This window comes from Gobius niger (genome assembly GCF_951799975.1).
Source record: "Gobius niger genome assembly, chromosome: 24".
NCBI lineage: Eukaryota > Metazoa > Chordata > Actinopteri > Gobiiformes > Gobiidae > Gobius > Gobius niger.
The window spans coordinates 4929394-4944495 of record NC_136875.1 but is presented as its reverse complement, the minus strand read 5'-3'; the positions used below and the strand labels follow the sequence as shown (position 1 = coordinate 4944495).

The 15102-nt window shown below is 43.2% G+C and overlaps 1 protein-coding gene across 1 annotated transcript in view; it reads left to right on the top strand.

Annotated features, from left to right (window-relative positions):
• LOC306982442 (plexin-A1-like) overlaps positions 1–15102 on the top strand; it is a 240913-nt gene that overhangs the window by 196044 nt on the left and 29767 nt on the right. Inside the window, exons 12-18 of the mRNA XM_079582377.1 lie at positions 1247–1398; positions 2752–2875; positions 3403–3539; positions 4800–4967; positions 5080–5173; positions 5301–5537; positions 8614–8757. Of these exons, the coding sequence (XP_079438503.1) occupies positions 1247–1398; positions 2752–2875; positions 3403–3539; positions 4800–4967; positions 5080–5173; positions 5301–5537; positions 8614–8757 (1056 nt within the window). The remainder of the gene's footprint in view (positions 1–1246; positions 1399–2751; positions 2876–3402; positions 3540–4799; positions 4968–5079; positions 5174–5300; positions 5538–8613; positions 8758–15102) is intronic.

The following is a 15102-nucleotide window of genomic DNA, read 5'->3' as shown; positions in this document are numbered from 1 at the left end:
TTTGGAAGATTTTTTCTGAGGGATTTTTTATTATTTAATCCCTAAACCCCATTTATTGAGTTTTGAATGTCAAAAAATAAGGCGAAAATTATTTTTTTACACACTTTTCCACTAAAAAACAGCTTATTTTAAAACTAAACAAGAAATCCAAAATCCCCTCTGAGAAAGTCTTGGTAACTCATTCATCAATAAAATGAAACAATAAATTTGAATGTAGCTCTATCTATTATTCAGATTTCGTCGCCGAAAAGATGGGAAATTTTGGGGCATTTTTAGGCATAAAACACCTTGTTCTTATATGAAAAGATAAAATGTCAGAAAACTTGCAATGTATTTTTTTCTCACATTTATGCCAGTGATTTGCAGCAAAAGTTTCAGATTGATATCTGTAAATATACATTTTTTCCCTATTCGCCTGCAGTGTCTCGCCCTAAATATGGCTACGTGAAGTGTTCCACTACAAAGTATAATTACACAAAATTAAACAATGTGGATTTTCTAAGCGGATAAAAGGAGGAACTATATTGTAAGGCGTAATAAAACCAGGAGTAGTTCGAAATCCGCGCAGTAATCTTCACTTTACTGTGCGGGAAAACGTGGAAGAGCTTGGTAGCTTCTATCTTGACCTGTTTTGGAGCTATAGTGGAGAGGGGGAGAGGCTAAATGCTAACGCCGTCTGCGCTGTGTTTACGTGACTGAAGGCACGGGTGAAGACCAGACAGGTCCTAAAGAACTCGTCAAAGCTAAGGTAAGAACATATCTCAGTATGTAAAAGCGGTGGCCTATTCCTTTAAGTCACACAAAGTGCGAGGTCCGAGTCCTGCTGCTGGAACAAAGACTCGGGGGCTCGTGTGAGAGTTGAGACATGAATGGAGCATCATTTTTCATGTTGCTAATGAGGCAGGAGCCATCAGGCCCGTTCCAAAGAGCGATGAGGCTCGTTCTTGTCAATGAAATGTGATTGGGGGGTAGATTGATGAGGCTGCGGCAGATGGGAAGTTGGTCGGCCTTTTGGACACTCAACCAGACTGACTCCACTTTGCGTCCGTCACTGGCCTTGATCGCCTTCCCCTCGGGGTGGGGGTGGGCCTCGGCGGAGATGGACACAGAGGAGCTTTAGATGCTTTACATGAGCTCCTTTTCCAAATGTGTTGTTTTTGATCCACAGAAAGAGCGTTCCTTCCAGTTTTTCCGCTGTGTCTCGGGTTTTCCGTAACTGATTGTCCGTTCCCCCGCTGTGTTGCAGCTGTTTCCAGAGACGGGGCCTCGCCAGGGGGGCACCATGCTGACCATCAGCGGGGAGAACCTGGGCCTGCAGTTCCGGGACATCCAGAACGGAGTGCGCATCGGTAAAGTCACCTGCCAACCCCAGGAGGAGCAGTACGTCAGCGCCGAACAGTAAGAAACCACACACCAATCGCAATGGAAATGGAAATGTACTTTTTGCTCTTTGTGGCAAAAGTGGGACGGAGCTTTGAGCTAGGGCACCGTTACCGTTGGGTAAACGATACCAGCATGGTGTCGGTAAAAAAAAGTTTAGGTTCTGCTGGTATCCAAAAATGTAAGTGTGGAAAGCAGGTACAGAAAAACAAATCTCGTTTCTTTCAATCCCAGTTTTGATGTTGTTTGTGCAGGGACGACATTACAGGAAGTGACTTTGTTGTTTCAGCTCAAATAAATGTTTAAATGATTTCAACAAAACTGGATCTAAAGATACAAGATTAGTTTTTCTGTACCTGCTTTCGATACTTTCAAATTTTTTCCCCAATTGTTTTTTTTTTTTTGGTCAATGTCTGTCCCGTCTTTTCCCTTCATTTTTGCCCATTTTTATTACTAATATTTTCCCTTTTTTTTCATTTTCACCCCATTTATTCCCTATTTTTGCCCCATTTTTGATACAATTGTTCCCAAAAAAATTTTTTAACATCATTTTTTTTCTCGTTTTCCCAATTTTTCCCCCCATATTTTCCCCATTTGTGCCCCATGTTTTCTTTACACAATTTTTCCCAAAATTGTTTTCCCATATTTCACACATTTCTTGACATTGGAGATTAAAGGGGCTGCTCACTACTGCCACCTCAGGTCTTACATGTAACTGTAGCTTCTATATAAAGCCCCCCACTTGTAGAGCACAAATCCCTGAGTATGTCAAAAAAAAAAGTCACATTACATAATGATGTTTTATTTGAAAATACAAATAAATGGAAACTAAAACTGTGAAGACTTGATTACTATTTTTGCAAACCACTACAGTGAAACAAATATGAGCCTGAATCAAGTGTTGATCTTGTGGATAAAGCCGTGGGGACGACTGTGCAGGAGAGTCATCTCTACTTCACAATGAGGCATTTTGGTCCGGGTCACACAATTCTATATTATAGGTCCGGCCCCCCATCACGGTCTGGAACAATAATGTGGCCCCCAGAGAAAAAAGTCTGAGGACCCCCGATGTAGGGGGATGAATATACATAATTTTAACATTTTTAAACTCTGTATCGTCCCTTTAACCTGATATTGTATGTTTTCATATCATACACACATTGTTGTTCTGTTTTCTGGCTCTAGATGACAAATATTTTAGTATCGGTATCTAAATAAGTTCAGGAATTGTTCAGGTATTGGTATCGAAAACTAAGTATCGTTAAAGTACCGGTATTGAAAGACCAAATGGACGGTACCTGACCCCAGTTGGAACACCCCAGCCTCCCAAAGGAGCACGAGCTAAGCCTCTGTCTTTGCATCTTCTTCCAGAATCGTGTGCAGACTGAACGACGCCACGGGGTACCGCGTTCAAGAGGCGCAGGTGGAGGTGTGTGTGAGAGACTGCAGCCACCCCGACTACAAGGCGGTGTCCTCCAAGGCTTTCACCTTCGTGGTAAGTGTCGGGACTTTGATTCTCCTGCGCATGATCAGCAGCTAAATGCTATTGAGGCTCATTTATGCTCTCATTTCGTACATAAATAGGTCTGTGCTTTCCAAAACGTAGCTACCGTCACTGTATTTATCCTTCCACGCATTTGTAGTGTCCAGTGCGTGGTGTCAAAAGTTTCCACCAGAGGGCGCTTGAGCTTGGACCGAAAACATGTGACGCCTCCCGCAATGTTTTTTTTTGTCAAAACAATGGTGGTTTTGTTTGCAAATGGTTCAAATGACCTTTTAGACGTTTCGCCGTTTGCTCTGCTTCACCTGTCGAGCTGTGTGCAGTAGTGTCTCCAGCGGTTAGCTAATGTTCTGCTACGTTGCTATGACTTTGGACGAACAAAACGAGGGAGCGACATGTGCCTACGTACTCGAGCATAAATAAGCCTTGGCCGTTATCACAGGAATACTTCATTTCCAGAGTTTAGTGAACGTATAGTAGATGCAGTGCACTCACTCTGCTTGTGTTTTGTCCCCCTTCAGTCTCCGTACTTTGGACGCGTGCACCCCTCCACCGGCCCGCTCTCAGGGGGGACCAGGATCACCATTGAAGGCAGCCATCTCAATGCCGGCAGCGCCGTCTACGTCAAGATCGGTCTACACCCCTGCAATTTTTTGAGGTATGTGTGTCTATACAGGCTATGATACTTAAAGATTATTAGATAGATTATTATTGTGCACGCCTTCGCTATATTCTGCAGATGTTTATTTTGAACGTTAGATGAGTGAAACCAGCAAACATCAGTACACTGAAAGATGGTACCCAACAGTCTCTACCGTGGTCTTCCATGGAAGGTTGTAGTGACTGCTGTAGCTTGTTCGAGCTGCTTTTTGGAAAAAGTCACAACAAGCTGCTTGGTTTTAGCTGCCTTTACGTTTTTTTTTTTTCAAAACTTTCTTTATTTGTCAGATTTATCAGATTAAAGACAAGGGAAAAAGAATACTGATACAATCTCCTTAAATCACACGCAGAACAAAACAAAACAAAAGCACACCAACCAACCAGCTAACTAAAAGCATGTCCAAAACATACACAAGAAGAAAAATATAAAGAAAAATGTATGGCGCCCCCACAAACAAAACAGGTAATATAGGAGAAAGAATAAATAAATAAAAAAGTTAAAACAGACAAAACAGGTAATATAGGAGAAAGAATAAATAAATAAAAAAGTTAAAACAGACAAAACAGGTAATATAGGAGAAAGAATAAATAAATAAAAAAGTTAATCCGGTACAGAAGGAAAGTTCATTTGTTTAAGCAAATTAAACAAGGGATTCCAAGTCTGAGTGAATCTGTCAGAAGAGCCATGGAGTGTCATGCGTATTTTTTCCAGTTTGAGAAAATATAAAACATCCCTAAGCCAGTGGGTAACAGAGGGAGGTTGCGGAGATTTCCATTTTAGCAAGAAGGGCCATAAAAGCAAGAGAGTTGCCATGTGAGGTGGAGAGGGAAGGCGGCCGATTAAGTATTCCGAACAAAGCACTCAAAGGGTTTGGGTCTGTTGTCCTGCCAATCACTTTGGAAATAATGCCAAAAATGTTGGTCCAATAGGTTATCAATTGTGGACAGAGCCAAAAAGTGTGAATAAGATTTCCTGAGCTGCATTTACGTTTAAACAGGAGTTGTTGCACCACTCTACAAACTGCTGCAAGGCTGGACCATGGATTTTGTGCGATTCCTGTGAGCAGAGACAAAAGAACGGCATTTTCTGCAGTCGTCCATGTAGGGAATAAAGAGCAGTGGTGAAAGCACGCAGCCCTGGGGGGGGGCCTCAGTTTATATTTATGTTTGGGACAATTAGTTTGGGCAACATGACCCATCTTTGACTGTTATAGAACTGTTGAAGCCTCCATTCCAAAAGCTGCTCTCGTCCGTCCAGGCGCGGCGCTCGTGAGATCGTGTGCGTGACTCCGGCCGGACAGGCCCCGGGTCTCACCCCCGTCATGGTGGACATCAACGCAGCCGAGCTCCGCAACCCTGAGGTCAGGTTCAACTACAGCGAGGACCCCACTATTCTGAAGATCGAGCCCGACTGGAGTATCGCCAGGTACGGACCACTAACACACATCGGAACCTTTTGTCAGGGCCTTCAATGGCAACCTAGGTTCACTCACTCGCATATAAACTGATCGATTTTGACAATTTTTATGTGTTTTCAGTGGAGGGACCATGGTGACTGTCACAGGGACAAACCTGGCCACCGTCAAAGAGCCCAAGATGAGAGCCAAGTACGGATCGGCCAAGTCTGAGAATGTGAGTCTGCCAAACACTCTTTGTCCTGGTCCATCCCTCTGCAGTATGACTGTTTAAATGTACTGCCCAACTATCAGAAGTGCTGTGAGCATTTACCCCTGAACCTCCCTCTTCTCTCCACCCACAGAACTGCACAGTGCTGAACAACACGGTGATGGTGTGTCTAGCGCCCTCTGTCGCCGGCTCGGACCGCTCGTTCTCAGAGTCCGGGTCCAGTCCGGACGAGATCGGCTTCGTCATGGACCATGTGCGCCCCCTGCTGGTGGTCAACGAGAGCTTCGCCTACCACCCAGACCCCGTGTTCGAACCGCTGAGCCCCACCGGCATGCTGGAGCTGAAGCCCAGCTCCCCGCTCATACTGAAGGTATGAGCTACTACCGCTACTGCTACTCCTGCTACTGCTGCCACTACTACTACCGCTACTGCTACTCCTGCTACTGCTGCCACTACTACTGCTGCCACTACTACTGCTACTGCTACTCCTGCTACTGCTGCCACTACTACTGCTACTGCTACTCCTGCTACTGCTGCCACTACTACTGCTACTGCTACTCCTGCTACTGCTGCCACTACTACTACTATCGCTACTACTGCTACTGCTACTCCTGCTACTGCTGCCACTACTACTGCTACTCCTGCTACTGCTGCCACTACTACTGCTCCCGCTACTGCTACTCCTGCTACTGCTGCCACTACTACTGCTCCCGCTACTGCTACTCCTGCTACTGCTGCCACTACTACTACTACCGCTACTGCTGCTACTGCTACTGCTACTGCTACTCCTGCTACTGCTGCCACTACTACTACTATCGCTACTACTGCTACTCCTGCTACTGCTGCCACTACTCCTGCTACTGCTGCCACTACTACTGCTCCCGCTACTGCTACTCCTGCTTCTTTTACTGCTACTGCTACTCCTGCTGCCACTACTACTGCTACTCCTGCTACTGCTGCTGCCACTACTACTACTATCGCTACTACTGCTACTGCTACTCCTGCTACTGCTGCCACTACTACTACTACCGCTACCGCTGCCACTACTACTACTACTGCTACCGCTACTGCTGCCACTGCTACTACTACCGCTACTGTTGCTACTGCTGCTACTGCTACTCTTGCTACTGCTGCCACTACTACTACTACTACTGCTACTGCTACTCCTACTGCTACTGCTACTCCTGCTGCCACTACTACTACAGCTACTACTGCTGCTACTGCTACAGCTACTACTACTGCTGCTACTACTACCGCTACTGCTACTACAACTGCTACTGCCGCTACTTCTACTGCTACTGCTACCGCTATTGATTGTGCTAATGCTACGGTGACTACCGTCTATAGAGTTCGGGAATGTACAACTCCTAATAGTAGTACTGCTACTGCTTAGAGTTTCAAGATTAATTGCGATACATTTGAAATTGCAATTAACAAAGGAAATCACAAAGACAAGATAGTCAATCCTCTGCAAAAAATCTCCCGTAGCCATGCGAGTCTAATTATATAATCTGCAATACTTATTTAAAAAAGAAAACTCACAAACAGCTGGACTGGAGAGTTTGGGACGAATTTCTTTCACATAACTGCAGTCTCCCACCTCATTCCCCGTCAAAGCTGTTTCTGATCCCGAATTCTAAGGCCATTTCACGGATAATGGGGACGTCTCTCGTCCAATCGGAGTGCAGCTTAGTATGAATGAAAAAGCCGCTCGGGATCATGTGCACTTAAATCGTCTCCCGCCATAAAGCACCGAGAGCCGGCTGGGAGGCAGGAGTAGAGTTTTTCCAAATGTCCTCGACTGGACTGGGTTGGTTGAGTCACTGCTGAGGTGTTTTTTTGGTTTCACTGGTTAGAATAGTTTTTGTTCTGTGCGAGGCCCGAAACTGGGAGTCGTTGGCAAGGACCGAGGACCCATTGGCAGTGTTCATTTTGTCAACTTAAATGCCATGTTTGTCAAAGTCATGTTTTTGTTGACTCGAATTGAACTAGAATTAGGTTCTAAGCACTTAATGAGCCTACAGAACTAGATTTGGATTTCAATGACAGTTTGAAAGTTTGAATCAAATACCAATAGAACAGGTGTATATACATGTGAGAGAACATTCATAAAACATTAAAGTTTAAAGGTGCGTAATGTAACTTTTTATCGTAAAAAGATATGTGCGTATTTAACCTTGTAGTGACCCAGCCCTGTATGGGTGTGTTCATAATTCAGCGTTTGTTAAAGTAATAGTGTAGAAATGGGTGAAAAAAGGGCTACTGGCTACTTCAAACAAAACCATATCTGGGGGATTCCAAAGATGCTGTCTATACATGTCATGTGACTTTTGTTGTTATGGTGGCCATTTTAAATACCGAAGTAGAATTATGCAGTACATGTAGCAATATCTCTACTCAGGAATAACAGTAGAGATAACTGTAAAAACACAGCCCTAGAGACGCACGTTTATGTGAAGAAACCAGTGTTTAAGCTGCTCAAGATGTTAGCATGCTACCGGTTAGCATTTAGCTTCAACAGCTCAGCTCCGACCTCTCCAAGAGAAAGCCCTGAACCACACTCCAAACATCTGGCCTTGGAAACAACATGTGACAGAGGTCAGAACTGAGCTGTTACTGTAGTGTTTCCTCAGTGTTCATAGATGTGAGCCACACATGTGTTTATCGTGTTGAAGCCACTGAGAGTTGATTGACAGTTGCTAACCAGTAGCATGCTAACGTCTTGAGCAGCTTCAACATTGACTCAGACTGAGACTCTGTTGACATGACAAACTGTAAAAAATCACAGGTTAAAGGTTTTCTGTTTCCTCTTTGATGGGTTAATTTAGTCTTCAGAGTGAAGCAGATCTTTAGTAAATCCTGCTGTAGCTCGACAGACAGAGCTGCTACGTCTGTGCCACATTTGCTGGTTTTATCACATAAACGTGTTTTTACTGTCATCTTCTTGTGCAATGATTACGAGTTCATAAAAATGGCAATCAGTTTCCTTTTCATTTTCATCCTGAGTAGAGATATTGTCACATGTTGTAGTACTGCATAATGCTACTTTGATATTCAAAATGGCCGCCAGAACTATGTGTGATGTCACTGGAAACGCATGTATACAAATAAGCTTCCACTCCAAAACCTACATGGAGCGTCCTATAGGCCACCATGATGGAAAGTAAAAGCGCTACAGGGTCACTACAAGTTCAAATACAAACTAATATCAACTTTCTTTCCACGTGCAAGTTGCCTTTTTGTCTAAGGAGCAAGGCTAAAATGAAAATCCAAACTCAACCGACCCAGTCCAGTTGATAATGTACTACGCTGGCTAATCCTTGAATGACACAATGTACAGTATCATATAAAACATGAAAGCTACGGAGTCCAAATGATTGTCTTTTTGAAGTTATTTCCTTCTTTGCCCATATCAGACCTGTCTCCTGTGTGCTTCCATTTTCCAGGGTCGTAACCTGATCCCGCTGGCTCCGGGGAACTCCAAGCTGAACTACACGGTGCTGATCGGAGATACGCCCTGTGTGCTCACCCTGTCCGAGAGCCAGCTGCTGTGCGAGTGGCCCAACCTGACCGGGGAGCACAAAGTCACCGTAAGTCACCATAACTTCATCGAGCTTTACGAACCGCTGAGCGTGAGGGCAGAAAAATATCAATTAAGCAAAAGTTATCTACCAGGAGGGGTGAACGCAAAACAAACAAATACAATAGTGAGCGCACATGCTGGTGTTTTGACTACGTTTCTGCGGAGTTTGTATTTGGGAGATGGACAGTGTTTAACTCACAGTGAGAGAAACAGATTGTAGTTTGTTTGTTAATGTAAAGAAGAGGAAAGGGAAGAGGAAGCACATCTGAGATATATTTTTTGGACTAGAGACAGCCTGCTACTGATGGATTAACTACCGTATTTTCCGGACTATAAGTGTATACGACTTATATGTGATTGTTTTAATATTTTTTCTTTTATCATTCAAATATATAATTTCACATGCCGCTAGAGGGCACTGCAGGCTAATCGAGCAGCAGAAACAAAGTTTGGAGTGAGCGAGAAGCGGAGGTTGCTCAAAACAAAGCTAATCACGGGGTAAAAGCTCGATGGCCACAGTTAGAGGAACGAGTTCGCAAATGAGAGCTTGAAAAACGTGCTGCCGGGAGAGGCTTGTCAACGGTGCAGCTACTCCTCCGTGCCAAGGTGATTGTTCAGATGTGACATCGAGGAAAAAGATTTCAATAGATACAGACGGCATCTCTGGAATCGCCCATATATGGTCATTTTTGAAAACAGTTAAGGGGGAAAACTATTTAGAAAAAATGTTAATTTTCTCTAATTATTCAAATTATGAATTATGAATATAGTTTACTACTAAATAATGATACAAAGACATGGGGAGGAGAAAAGTGGTTCAACAGCCCATAAATACATGAATAACGGAGAATGCTAACTTGATGCTACATGTTAGCATCGGGCTAATGCTAACGGTTAGCTAGCGCTTGCTACAACTGCCGTTTTTTCACTTCTACTGAACAATCTGTTGCGACAAAATATCCATATAGGCCCGATTTACACTTGACTTTGTTTATGTGATAAATAAGTTGATTTTCCACCAGAAAATGACTAAAAAGAGGGAAAATTGTGTTTCTCTAAAGATTCTATTTTCCCCCTCGGCGAAGCCACGCCCCCTTCTATGATAAGATGCCGTCTGTATCTATGGATTTAGTGAGTGAGATTGAGAGTTTGGTGCGTTCTTTATGCTATAGTTTTCTGAACTGTTTATGTGACATACCATATATATACCAGTTCGTTGTTAATGCTTTATGTAGCTAACCATCAAAGTGCTACGTTAGCATATCGTACGCCTATTCAGCCTGTTGTTTTTTTATTCATTTGACATTTTTGGGCTGGTGCGTCTCTACTCCGGAGCGACTTATAGTCCGGAAAACACGGTACTTTTCCTCTTCTCTTCTGTCAAACTTTTTGATACACGGACCAGATTGGGTTTTCGAACTCGCCGGGAGGGCCGGACCAGTTTTAAGCATTTCAAACAAATACAAGTTAACTCTCAATTTGACTGCAATGACGCGTTACAAAAATGCAGCAGTTATGCAGCGTCCCTCTTCATGTCAGTGAAAATATTGATATTGTTCACCCTTTAAGCCAGGGAATCTAGCTTCCAGTGGGTCGCGGGCCGCATATCATGTAAACAGGAAAATACTATTGAGAAAGCACTTTTCCGATAAATGAATAATAATGAGCTGTGATTTTAGTGCTATTAGTGCTGATTTGGTCAAAAGCCCGACAGGACTTTAACAAATAATGTAGTCATTATTCATTCACTCCACACTCTGTTGGTAAGCTGCTATTGTAGCCACAGCCGCCCTGGGGCAGACTGACCATTTACCACGTGGCTATAATTAGGGCTGTCACAATAATTACTATATCGACTTATCGTTCAATAAACCACAGATAAACTATATGTTTTTGGGCTCGATATTTATCGTCTGTTCATTTACTTGCATAGCATTTACTATGTTTTGATTGTAAAACATAGATTTATAACTGAAGCAAACTGAGTTCCATTATATCTCATGTTTATTGCAGCTTGTGTGGTATTTTAGGATATGATGATGCACTTTTAGAACAAATGTTTACAGTCATTTTTGTGCCTGAGAGTTGACAGTGTCTTGTATCGTTAGAGTCAATAATATCATTTATCGCGATACTTTCCTGCCTCAATATATCGAACTTCAAATTTGTTATCGTGACAGGCCTAGCTCTAATGTGTTGTTTATATCCTGATCTCTTATTATGTCAGTGCCCTCAGCTGGACTGTGTGGAATTATTTCCTTTTTTTAAATTTAAGCTGCCCTCTAGTGGCTGGAGTGAGCATACTGGTTATTTCCTTAAAAAATCAAAACTCCGCACAGGAATGGGCTAGAGACTTACTTTTTTTTTTTTTGACACAGTTTTTTGTGCTCTACAAGTCAGGAGCCAGATTAAATCATCAGAGGTGGGCAAACTAAGGCCCGCAGGCCGGATTTGACCTTAGTTTGCCCACCTCTGCTGAAGACACTCCAGACCTGAACAGTTCCAAAGACACACCGATTACATGTGTTTTTGGAGGATGTAATAGTTTCTCCTGCTGATGCGTTCAAGTCCAGTGATGGAAACGCAGGTAGTCTCTCTGGAGCTAATGTACTGATTCTCAACCATCATTAAAAGTGCTGTATGTGTGAGTGTTTGTCCCAAGTGCGTCATCAAAAGTCGGTATCATATCGTGCCGCAAAATATCACGCCACCTTGCCAAACATGTATATATTGTCACAGGCAGGGGCGGACTGGCCATATGTCCATTCTGGAAGAGCACAGAAGGGCCACTGGCTCTAGGGCCACCGGTCCCGCCTCAACCGAGCTTTACCCAAATCTAAAAGCTTAAAAGAAAAGCATCAAAATAGCGACAAAAAGAGGATGAAAGCATGAGAAAAACACGGACAAAAAAACACAACAAAAAATGATAGAAAAAATCATTTAAAAAAACAACAAAAATATGACAAAAATGTGGCGACGTGACGAAAAGTTTCCGCCACTTTTGGAGGTCTTAGCTTTCAAATGAGGCGTTACATTGTTGGTCTCCAGTCGAGAAGCTTTTAGATTTGGGTAAAGCCCAGTATAAAAAAACATGAATCTAAAAGGAATTCCGTGGAGTATGGTGTACCACAAGGCTCAATTTTGGGACCATTATTATTTATTATTTATATTAATGATTTTGCTTCTGTTTCTACGACCACCTTTCCAGTTCTTTTTGCTGATGATACCGATCAAAAAAATAATAATAAAAAGCCAAACTGGGGAAAATGCACTCGTTAATGTTAAGGCGGGGGGTAAGAGGTTAAAATATGTATTTGTGGAAGTGTCACATTTACGCTAATTTGGGCCAGGCTGGTCAGAGTCCAGGGCTGTTTTTCAGTCCCAGTCCAGCCCCTGGTCACGGGCCTTATTTGAGAGGCTTGTAAAGTGCAAGTCAGATGAAAGCCATTATTATTATCATTCATAAAAAGCTTTTTTTTTTTAAATATATGAAAAGTTTCCCTTTTCTGCCGGTGCCAGTGCAATCCGTTTACACTGTTACTGTTCTTTCATCACCTCTGAATCCCTCGCTCCCGTCTCCTCCGCTGCGCTGCTCTGTCACTCATATCTGCGCCCCCTCTTCCTCCTTTCTTCTTCCATCCGTTCAAAGCGAATCTCTAAATTACCCCCCCCCCCCCCCCCCCCCCCATCCCCATCCTCCTGCCTCCTCGCCTTCCGCTCCCCCGATTGGTCGCGCCCCGCCGGCATGTGAACCCGCAGATTGGGAATGCTTGACGTCCTTCTTTTTCTTTTTCTTTTTTCTTTTTTTTGGTATATTTTATTCGTTGCGTTTGTGTTTAGAGTTTGACAAGCCGCGGAGGCGAAAGCGCGTAGAGGCGGCAGAGGCGGCCGGGGCTGCGCCGCGGCGATACGCTTCACACGCTTCTCCTGACCTACATACACTGCCTTTGATTCACACGCCTTTTTATTTATTTACCGCGGGAACACGTACACCAAGAACGCTTTACGGAGTCAGCGTGTACATCATGTGATTCAAAGGGTTTTAAAGATATAAAGACATTAAGGTTTGGATGAAGAATTTTGACATCAAAGGCTGTATTATTATATTTTTTTTACATGGATGTTTCTGTTCAACTTTTCTCCTGACTTGCATCTGTGGAATCACCCGTAAATGGTCGTGTTCGAAGCAGCCAGAGGGGGGGAGGAACTAAACATTCTCCCATTGGTCCAAAACTACTTATATCTACTAATATTTAAAGGATCTGTATCCAGGGGCGGACTGGCCATATGTCCATTCTGGAAGAGCACAGAAGGGCCACTGGCTCTATAGGGCCACCGGTCCCGCCTTAACAGAGCTTTACCCAAATCTGAAAAGCTAAAAAGAAAAGCATCAAAATAGCGACAAAAAAAGAGGATGAAAACGGAACAAAAATGTGCCGGAAAAGCAGCGCAAAAGTGGGAAGAAAAGTCAACAAAAACACGACAACAAAGCAACGAAAACGTGACAGAACCATAACAAAAGAATGATGGAAAAAAATGTGACAAAAAAGTGACAAAAACACATCAAAAAGCCACAAAATGTAAGGAAGAAACAACAAAACTATGACAAAAAAATGCGGCGACTTGACAAAAAGTTGCAATCACTCTTGTAGGTCTCAGCTTTCAAATGAGGCGTTACACTGTTGCTCTCCAGCCGAGAAGCTTTTAGATTTGGGTAGAGCCGAACTGGAGAAAATGCGCTCCGTTAATTTACGCTAATTTGGGCCAGGCTGGTCAGAGTCCAGGGCTGTTTTCTGCTATTTTAGCCATCACAAAATAAACTATAGTTATTTATATGATATATTGTACCTCTACCACTATGGAGCACTACTTTTTGTGAGAAATATTTAGTATTTTCAGGGGATATTTTGCATACTCGGAAGACTAAGGCTGTTCCTACAAATGCGCACGTTTTGTTCAGCGTCGAATCCCGGACCGGTTTTAAATTAAACATTCCATCCCCCACGCAAATAAACAGTGAAGACGGGCGCAATATCTTCTTAAAGGGACTATACGGAGTTTAAAACCCGGAAGACACAACGCTTCGATTCAGTTAACTCCGCCCCCTCCCTCAGAGCTAATCCGCCCATGCAACATTAGCAGTAAGAAATATAAATATCACAGCAACAAGTGACGTTACTTCACGATGCAGTCATAAGGAGTTGACATCTGCAACACGGCTTCATAAATGGCTAACACACAAGCTAACACACACGCTAACACACACACAAGCTAACACACAAGCTAACACACATGCTAACACACACACAAGCTAACACACAAGCTAACACACACGCTAACACACACATGCTAACACACATGCTAACACACACACTAGCACACACGCTAGCACACACGCTAACACACACGCTAACACACACGCTAGCACACACGCTAACACACACATGGTAACACACATGCTAACACACACACTAGCACGCACGCTATCACACGCGCTAACACACACGCTAACACACACGCTAACACACACGCTAACACACACACTAGCACACACACTAGCACACACGCTAACACACACGCTAACACACATGCTAACACACACGCTAACACACACGCTAACACACAAGCTAGCACACATGCTAACACACAAGCTAGCACACAAGCTAGCACACATGCTAACACACACGCTAACACACGAACTAACACACACGCTAACGCTAAAAATGTTATGTATTTTCCTCCTACAACATGATCCAACAATGTCCTAATGTGTAGAATGAGCTCAGACCTGTTCACCACAACTGCCTCTAAAATCCTGCACTGTCAAAACTCCAAAAGTAGTTATTTCGGGTCCGAAGTGCCGTCATGCACGAGCTTAATATACAAGGTGCAGTTACACGTATGACCTGAGGTGGCAGTAGTGAGTATAAAATGCCGAACTTCATCTAGCCCCTTTAAAGTAAACGGAGGTACGTTTTGTCAGTTTCAGGGCGTTTATATCATTTCTTGTGGTTTCTTTGTCATTAATATCTTAGAAGATGGTTCTTAGACGTGTGTCCGACCCCACAAAAAACAAAAACTTGACTGAATTGGAATTAGCATTTAGCTCAGAGGACACTTTTAGATGCTAATTTGATTCTAAAGTAAAAGTCTCCCGGACTAGCTTGCTTGCTACGTAACTGTCTGCATACGTTGGCATCAAACGCCGCTTTTTTTTCTATGGCTTTTAACGCCAAAAAACAAGGCAAAAGACTAAATAAATACACAAAATAACACCTATTCATGAATCGTATTAGCTGTACCTGTTTTATTCATTCATAGATGTCTTTATATTGTTTTATTAGAATGTAGA